Here is a 9376-nt window from a genome sequence, read left to right on the forward strand (position 1 = left end):
TTGGTAGCCTGGAGGATGCCAAAGCAATGCTGTTTGTCCCTCAAGGCTGTCATCAACGAGGATTGGAGGGTGGATTCTTTGCTCACTGACAGGGAATCGGGTGAGGACTGTGAGAAAGTGACATTTGGGCAGAGGCGTGAGTGAAGAAGCCATGGCCATGCAAAAAGCTGCAGAAAGAGCCCTCTGAAAAAGAGGGCTGGCCAGTGCAAAGGCCCCAGGTGGGAAAGGGTTGGGCCCAATTTGAGCATTGGCAATGACAGCAATGTGGTGGCGCAGGCTGAGTGAGCCGTGGGAGGGTGTCTGTCCGGGTGGGCCGGCTTGCCTTTGTCCTTGAAAGAATCAGGGAGCCACCTTGGACTGCTAAGCAGAGGAGTCACAGGACCCAGCCCCCTCAGGCTGTGGGGTGGAGCACGAACAGATGTCCTGGGGGCACAAGGGTAGGAGGTGGGAGCCAGCATACATCAGCTGAGCCCGCCAGGGGCCAGGTGATAGTGGCTGGCCCAGGGTGGAGGCGGGGTTTCAAGGAGGAATGGGTGGGGTCAGGAGCATGTGGGCCTCAGGGTCAAGGTCTGGAGGCTGTGCCTGCTCTCCTGCTCTCTACAGGAGCACCTACTACGTGCCTGTCCTTTTCCCAGGGCTCAGGGCAGCCAGAGACACAGCCTTGGGGTGATCCCCAGAGAAAGGGAACAGGCCCGTTCTTGAGCTTTCCACATGTTGTCTGAATAAAAACAACAGCAGTGGGTGGCATATGGGTGGGACTCTCTGGGGACATGCTCCCGCAGTTATCTTACACGTCAGTAACAATAGGGGGCCTTTCCCCCTTAAAGCTTGGAGAAGAAAAAAGTCCCACTTTCCATGCCTCTTCCTGTTGCCCGCAACTCTTCCCTAGAGGAAACCCATCTTATTTTAATGCCACTGAAACCTCAGAGGATCTGGTCCCAATTAAATGACTTTTCTTGCAGATGCTTTGGTGAGCACTAAATGCTTGAGACCTGGCGATCCTGCGCTAGAGAGTCTGCTAGGGGGTGGGGGTGGAGGAAAAAAGCAGGGAAGGGGAACACAGGACCCCAAATGGGACGAGGTTGGCTGCGGATGGTGTAGAGGGTGCCAGTGGAGTGGGACTGCAGAGGGTGGCACGCAGCAGGGACCGGCCCATAGGGAGCAGGGCCGTGGTTGGGATGGGGGCATAGTAGTTTCCCACCCTCCTTGCCCGTGTGAAATTCGAGTTCATTCCCGCCCATATCGTGGCTTCGCTGGACTCCGTGTGAAAGCGGCCCTGCCCCGCCCCCTCGGGTGGGCTTCGAGGATCTTGGCAGGGAACGGAGGTTGGGCAGAAGCTGGAGCTCAGGCCCGGTCGGGGAGCTCCGGCAAGGCAAGAAGGCGAGGCGGGCGCCCCCTCCCCCGGCCGGCCCTCCGAGCGGGCACGTTCATGTTCCTGTCCTGGCGCCCTCGCCTCCCGCTCCAGACGCATGTGACTCAGCCCCGCCGGCCTTGCCAAGCCGTCTAGACCCGAGCGTCTCCCCGCGGAGGGGGCGATCCCGCCCGCCGCCATTTCCTTTGCCGCCGCCTGGGCGGCTGCGCCCCGCGCACGTGCATCTGCGCGAGCCCGCGCCCGCCACCTCCCGCGAGCCGCGTGCACGCGCAGCCGCTCGCCCACCCCCGCGCCCCCGCCCCCGCCCCCGCCTGGCCCAGTGCATCCACTGCAAACAGGCAGTGCGAGGGCAGAAGCGGGAAACCCAAAGGTCCCCAGGGCCCCAGACCATCCCTCCCATTTTTGGGGCCCGGGGCAGGAGGACAAAGATGGACAGCTGGGTCACTGCCTCCCTGCCAGCCAGACTCTGTCCACACCCCCTACAACTGCCTCTGGCCTCAGGGCAAGAGTCGCCCTGGGTCGCAGGCCCTGCCCTCTTGCAGGAGCCTGTGGCCTGGGGGACAGGGCGGGGCCGGTGATGGTAGCACCTCTAGGCCCACAGGAGGCGATGGTGATGGCCATGGTGGTACCATCCCAATTGCGCTGGCTGCCGGATGTGCTCTTGCAGGAGCTAGTGGCCTGGGGGCAGGCCGGGGCAGATGAGGCCCCTCAACTGCAGGAGGTGAGGATGGGGCCCTAAAGCAGGAGGCCCAGCATAGGGACTAGAAGTGACAGGAAGAGGAAGCCAAGGTCCCAAGGTAGCCTCTCCATTCTCATATGCCAGTAGACTCCAAAGATGAACACAGAGGCCTAGGAGGAGAACGTTCTAGAGTCGAGTCTTCAGGCAGCTCCCAGGTTGACAGTGTGGTCCCTGCAGAGCTAGGGCCACAAGCTGCGGGACTCCCCCAAGCTTACAGCCACTTCCTTGTCTCATTTGCAAGATCCCCACCCCTGCTTCCATGTTCTCCACCTCTTCCCCCATCTGCGAGGATAGGGCTGGGTTTCGGGTGGGCTCCTGGTTGGCGCAGATGGCATGGGCTGCCTGCAAGGCCTGGGTACTGAGCCTGCATGCCAGGATGCGGGGTGGATGGGTGACCAACAGCTCAGCCTGGCAGCTTAGCAGCAGAGAGGTCCCAGGAAGAGAGGGAAGAGATGAGGAGAAGGAAGAAGGAGAGGAGAACAGGAGGGGGAGGGAGAGGAGACGAGGTAGAGGCAGCCCCCTGGCTTTGCCTTGCCTGCGGAGAGCCTCACACTCAGACCGTCCTGAGCCTGACCTCATTACTGTGTCACATTTCTCCCTCAAACCCAATGCCAGGGCTCGCCACTTACTTCTCCCATGGGTGTGATCAGTTTCTCATCTTAGACCTGAACTCTCCCCCAAAACATCTCACACGCACACACGCACACACGCACACACACACACACACACACACATACTTGCCTTGTCTTCAACAGCTTGCCTTTGGTACTCTCCACCCTTACTAAGGAACTTTAGTTCCTTAGGTGATGGAGGACACCTCAGTCCCTCAAAGGCTCCTCCCCAGGTTCCCTGGTTCAGGGCCAGGAGTCGAAGTGGCCCCGTGGAGCAAGGCCTTCTAGGGCTTTAGCTCCAACAGCATTCCAGGACCTAGGCGCCCCCAGGTGGGGTGGCTCCCCCTCAGGTCTAACTCCGGCCCCCACCAGAAGCAGACCTGCCTCTGCAGAGAGGAAAGTCCTTGGACTTCGGCTTCCTTTGATTCGCGGTGTCTTCGGTGGATGGGTGGGGGGGCCTGGTTGATTCCCGCTGCACCCTGGGGTCTGCCCTAAAGGTCATATGAAGAGCAGGGCCCAGATGCTCTGAGGACTTTTCAATACCCTCCACAGGTCAGGGAGGCTGCCCGCTTGGTGAGCTCAACTGCTTGGCCGTACACACAAACTGGGCCCACCACACAAACTGAGAGGCCTCAAATGCCACCAGCACCTGCCAGCCCATCTCTGGCACAGCGGGGCCAGTGCCTGTCAACCAGTCTCATTTTCCAACCTGTTTTCCAAGCACTGGCACAGCTGAGGCCCTGCTGGGACGCATGGCCAACTTTCCTCCATGACCAGGACTCCCCAGCTTCCCCGCCACATCCACAGCTTTCCCCCAACATCCTTCCTCCAGGTCAATGGGTCCTTCAGCCACATTTTTGCCCCCTGACCCACCCAGGCCTCCCACACAGAACCCGGGGTCTGTGGGCTGGAATGCCCCTTAGAGATGTGCCCCCTCCTTCCCCCATGGTAGGACTCAACCCTCCACATACCCACCCATCCACCTCCCTGGGCTTATAGACCTCCTAGGACCGGGAGCTCCCTCCCTCTCCTAGCAGCCACCTGGTGTTCAGACAGTGCTTTCTGGGAGGAGTGCTTTCTTGCATTGAGCTTGAGTCCACATTTCCAGAAACTTCTACCTCTGGGCCCCTTCTTTCCCCATTCCTGAGAGGCCCAGCAGCCTCTCTGTTCCCTCCCCAGCCTCCAGCTTTTCCAGAGGAAGACGCCTGGGAGGTGCTATGATTCCGGTGGCAGGCGGTGGGTGGCTGGTGGTGGGGTGGCGTGGGCAGGGAGGCTGCGGCCTGCTGCCGAGTCTTCAGCAACCATCTCCACGGACTGAGGGCTGGCCAACAGGCTCTCCATGCAGGGGGATGGTCTCCATAACCTCTCAAGATGGTCTTCGCCTCTCAAGGCCCTGCCAGTTCCTTGGGGTCCCTCAGACTGAACTGCTGAGGTTGGGGAGGCCTGTTTAGCACACTGGTTCCACGGAGCTGGGTGGAGGAGGGAGATTTTCTTCCAGAGTACACAGGAGCTGGTTTCTTCCCGGTCCTCAGGAGCAGAGGATATGGGGAGGGTTGGGGGAGGCTGCCACACTGCCGTGGTTTCTTCCTCCAAATTCCCCAGTCCTAGGAAAGATCCACAGAAAAACCCACAAGAATTTGAATGTCTGAGCTGGGGCTGTGATTGAAATGAAATTTTCTAAAAAGAAAGAAAGAAAAACAAAAACAAAAAAGAGGGGGAAAAAAAGCTTAAAAAAAAATATCCCAAAGGCCCTGACGGCCGTCAGCTTCCAGAAGGGTCTGAGGCAGCAGCCACGTGGAAGGGTAGAGAGCGACCTTGAGGCACTTCGCTGGGCCTGTGTCGGGGCCTCCCAGGCTGAGGTCCCTTTCTGTGACCCCCCTGACTCCTGCCTGCTCCCTCCTCCCAGGACAGAGCAAAGTCCCCTCCTGTCACTTGGATGACTGCAGTTGGTTCCCAGCAGGTCCCTGGGTCTCCCTGACTCTAGACTTGCCCCCGATCCCACCCTCCAGGAGATGGCAGGGCAGGGCAGGGCACGGAGGAGGGACAGACGGGCGGCAGCTGCCTGCTGCTGTCTCCTGGCTACTGGGCACAAGCCACCCTCCGACTCCTTCCTGCCTTGTCCAATCAGCAGGTCCCAGGGTAAGGGGCATTCAGCGAGCTGGGGTCTTTGCAGGTTTGGGGGAGGAGGGACTCACATATTTCATTGCAGACACATTGAGTCTGAGGGGCCTGAGGGATGTAGAAAAATTTGTTAAGTAGACAGGATAGGAAGGAGCCACAGATAGCCCCAGGAGCCGTGAGGGGAGCGGGGCCCAGCATATATCATAATAGTGCTTTGCATGCGCCGGGCACTGTCCCAGGGATTCCATAGGAATTATTACCGCCTGCCATCCTCATTAGCAACCCACTGGGGAAAGTGCTCTCATTAGCTCCATTAGGTGAGGGCAAAGAGGCACAGAGAGGTTAGGTAACTGGTTCAAAGGCCCACAGCTGGTGAGTGACAAGAAATTTCCCTCTAACTATAGCGTGAGCATGGTGAAGAGAAGACAGAGCCCCGTGCTGGGAGAGGAACGCTTCAGTCCCAGTTCCATTCTGCACCCAAGGCTCCCCTTGGTCCTCCTGGGAACCAGAGTCCCCCTTAGTGGTGGCCCAGGAGAACCCGAGCAAGGCAGGAGCGCCCCCTCCTGGAAGAGCCTCGCTTCGACGCGTCATCACTCCCGGCCGGCAGCAGGGGCGACGCCGGCAAGGCCCATTCGCCCCGTCCCCTTCCCGGTGTCCGCCCCGCCCCCTTCCCGGTGTCCGCTCCGCCCGCTTCCCGGTGTCCGCCCCGCCCGCTTCCCTGTGGGCCTGCCCCTGGGTGGTGCCGGGGCGAGGGTGGGAGCCCGGGGCCCGCGCCGGCGGAGCCGCCGCCCAATGGGAAGTGTCGGTGGGGAAGGGGGTGGGCGCAGGCGGGTGGGCGGGAAGAACACTGGAGCTTGATTGGCGGTCGTGCCGACCAGTGAGACCAGGGCGTAGGCGGGGCGCGGCTTGGAGCGCGAAACATGGCGGGGCAGGACGCTGGCTTCGGCCGCGGCGGCGACGACTACTCAGAGGACGAGGGCGACAGCAGCGTGTTCAGGGCGGCTGTGGAGGTGTTCGGGAAGCTGAAGGTGCCGCTGGCCCAGAAAGCCACTCCAGGGCAGGGGACCGGGGAGGGCCCTGCCCGAGGCCCGGGCGGGCTTGCTGCGGAAGTCTGCTGCGCCACGCGGCCACCGTCGCCGGTTCCGGCTGCGCCCTGTTTCCCCGCAACAGGGGGTGCTTGTGGATGATTCATCTTTGCTCTTTGGGGTGCCCCAGGCCTTCGCTCTTGCTGTCTCCACGGCCCGTGCCTGGTAGTTGGGGCCAGCACCGCCTGTGGAACTGCAGTACCCGGGCTGGGCGCTCGGAGCAAGTGCAGACACAGAGGACGCAGGCCTGGCCTTAGGGATCTTGCGGAGTCTCGGGGGACAGATGGGCAGAGCCTCGTGCCACTCTGTCAAGTCAGCGAGACTAGGGCTTGGTGTCAGATGCCGGGGGTGATAGCTTCCAGAAGTCCTCTGCAGCCCCACAGGACAGAGCCCTCCCTCACTGCAGCAGTGAGGAAAGCTGGCCCAGGAGGGCAGGGAGCTGTCCCAGGTCCCTTCGGCCCGCTCGCTCCTCCCCCCAGCCACTCCCCCATCCTGTGCACGACTGGCTCAGTGGCCCCTCTCCCCTCTGCCTCAGTCCCGAAACCTAGGACTGTCTCTTAAGTCTTAGCCTCAGGCGTTGCTCCTAGGTCCTGCTGCCGCTAGATCCCAGAGTGGGAGTACTTGAAAGAGGTGGGGTCTGCATGCTGCGGGAGATGTGGGGTTAAGAATGGGGGAACTTGAACTCTTGGCAAGATGGCAGGACACGGGTAAAGGAAAGGGTGATGGGAGCTTGCAGATGTACACTGAGGGCTGCGTGCGGTGGCTCGCGCCTGTAATCCCGCCACTTTGGGAGGCTGAGGTGGGCAGATTACCTGAGGTCAGGAGTTTGACACCAGCCTGGCCAACATGGTAAAACCCCGTCTCTATTAAAAATACAAAAATTGTACAGGCATGGTGGCATGTGCTTGTAATCCCCCAGCTACTCTGGGGGCTGAGGCAGGAGAATCGCTGGAACCCAGGAGGTGGAGGCTGCAGTGAGCTGAGATCGTGGCGCTGCACTCCATCCAGCCTGGGCGACAGAGTGAGACTGCATGTCAAAAAAGTAAATAAATAAATAAAATAAAATGACGTACACTGGGACCTTAAGTGCATGTTGCTTTCCTTTTCCTTGCTTAGGACCTAAACTGCCCCTTCCTCGAGGGTCTGTATATCACAGAGCCAAAGACGATTCAGGAACTGCTGTGCAGCCCCTCAAAGTACCGCTTGGAGATCCTAGAGTGGATGTGTACCCGGTAATGCATCGGTTTCTTCCTCTTCCCACCTGGGGTGTGCATGGGCGCCACCCGGCCCCCCCTGGGGAAGATGGCGTTTGTGGTTACTGTGAGTAGCTGTCTTCCCAGAGGGCTCCACCTGCTAGCCTGGACCTTGGAGTGGCAGACGGCTTGTCTGGCAGCCACTGCTGGCCCTGGAGGGACCAGCCCCTGGCCTGGGAACCTGGGAGGCTGGGAGGTGAGGCAGGACTGGAGATGGCTGGGTGGAGTGTGAGGGCCTTGAGCGAGCTCCCAGGAGGAGGCTTTTGTGGGAGGGGGCGCAAATTTGCCTGACTCAGGTGGAAGCTGGGGGCACTCGGGAAACTGGGGTCACCTGCTGGCCAGAGAGGAACGGGTAGGAGGCCAAAGCCATGCCCCTCAGGTGCTTCTGCAGGTTGAATGTCCCATATCCAAGATGTCTGGGGGTCGCAAGTGTTTCAGATTTCGATTTCTTCGGATTTTGGGATATTTGCATTATACTGGTTGAGCGTCCCTAATCTGAAAATCCGAAATCTCAAATGCTCCAATGAGCATCTCCTTTAGCGTCATATCAGCGATCAAAAAGTTTAGGATTTTGGAGCATTTCAGATTTTCAGATTAGGGATATTCAACCTGTAGTACTTCTGTAAGTACCAGAAACCGAATCCTTTGAAAAAGCCGCCAGGGAGCATACGATGACGTTGTCTGATTTCGGTCTGGCAAGAATTCCTTAGGTGTTTTGAGAGTCCTACAAGAGAATCAGATGGATGGGAGTTTTCCTGTGAATTTCCCATTGCCTTTCTTTGTATGTGACTGCACCCTGTCAGCCCCATTTAGGGCCGCCTTTTCATATCCTTTCAGTAGAACCTGGAAGCTGCACCTAGTGTTGGTCCTTGGTGTGGGTTGGGGCAGAGCTCATGGAGCCCCCTGGATTGTGGAGGTCAAGGCCCTGTGGGTTTCCTTGGGGCTTCCGAGGCCTCCAGCACTTTCTGTTCCTGCTCTGCCCCCTGCTGTGATGGTGCGGTGACTTGAATGATAGCCTTTACTGAGTCTGGCTGCTTGGGCTTCTGCAGTGTGGATTTTGAGTGTGTTCAAGGTTGACTGTGCCTGGCCTTGCGTAGTGCTGGGTGAGTGCCCTCTTCTTTGAGCCTTGTGCTCAGAGACGTTTCCGGCAACCCCGCTGTCAGAGCCCAGCCTGCTGGCCTCCCCCTTCCTTCCACAACCCCACTTGCACAGAACCTGCGGTTATCTTAGTAAGTCACAGAGGCGAGTGGTGCTGTGGAGGCAGCCAAGCCCAGCTCGATCTCTGTTGCAGTCCTGGGGCAAGTGTGGCCTCTCCAGGGAACAGCCACCAGCCCTTTCCCGCCACAGGAGTCAGCAGGCTCCTAGAGTGATGGCAATGGGGAGGTGTAGCCAGACTCCGGCAGCCTGGTGGAAAGCGCCTCCTTCTTTATGAAAGGCTGCTGTGGCGGCACGTGCCTGGGGCTCCCTGGTAAGAGCCTGTGGCCCCAGTGGCCGGAGGGATGTTTCTGGGCCTCAGTGTCACACTGGGCTTGGGGCTTGGGGCTGGGGGTGCAGTGCTTGGGCTGTGCTCCCCTGAAGGAGGAGACCCAGTGGAGGGCTGAGCTGTGTGTCACCTGTGGCGCTTGTCTGGGTGTTCTGGGACTTCCAACCTTCCATGCGCTGTGCATGTGGATCTGGTTTTGCCCACCAGATGGCTTTTAAGGTGCCATGCTTCTGAGCGGCCCCTGTGTGCTGCAGCCAAGGCCAGGCCTTCACTGTGCCCAAGGTGATGAGCCTCAATTGTGACCACAGACTGTCGCAGCAGGAGCCCGCACATGGCTGAAAGCAGGCCTCACAAGCCTTTTCTGCAGAGGGCCAGGTGGGAAGAAAGTGCTCCACCCTGGAGCAGTTGATGCTGACCCAGGTGAGGCCGGGGAGGGTGCCAGGAGCCCGGGGCCAGCCCTCAAAACCCACCCGCGCCGCCATGTCGAGAAAGAGCCCCGAGTGCTGGCGGCTTCCCTCTCTGCCTCTGCTGCAGCCATCTTTTTTTTTTTTTTTGGTCTTGAGAAGAACTTTCATCTCAGTATCCAGATTCACATTTCCGAGGTAAACTTCCTGGAATATTCTTTCCCTAATAATTCATGGAAATGAAATCCATGTGACACAAAAGTAATCATTTTATTTTATTTTATTTTTTCTTTTTTTTTTTTTTTTTT

General features: G+C 59.1%; 1 protein-coding gene across 3 annotated transcripts in view; it reads left to right on the forward strand.

The window, feature by feature from the left end:
• The first annotated feature begins 5690 nt into the window (after nucleotides 1–5690).
• The window catches only part of HAUS7 (HAUS augmin like complex subunit 7), a 24312-nt gene continuing 20626 nt past the window's right edge, over nucleotides 5691–9376 (forward strand). For all 3 annotated transcript variants that reach the window (XM_026451411.1, XM_026451413.2, XM_026451412.2), the window contains exons 1-2: nucleotides 5691–5871; nucleotides 7045–7160. In XM_026451411.1, coding sequence (XP_026307196.1) covers nucleotides 5764–5871; nucleotides 7045–7160 — 224 coding nt within the window. In that variant the 5' untranslated portion in view covers nucleotides 5691–5763. The remainder of the gene's footprint in view (nucleotides 5872–7044; nucleotides 7161–9376) is intronic.

This window comes from Piliocolobus tephrosceles, chromosome 12 (assembly GCF_002776525.5).
Source record: "Piliocolobus tephrosceles isolate RC106 chromosome 12, ASM277652v3, whole genome shotgun sequence".
Classification (NCBI taxonomy): Eukaryota; Metazoa; Chordata; class Mammalia; order Primates; family Cercopithecidae; genus Piliocolobus; species Piliocolobus tephrosceles.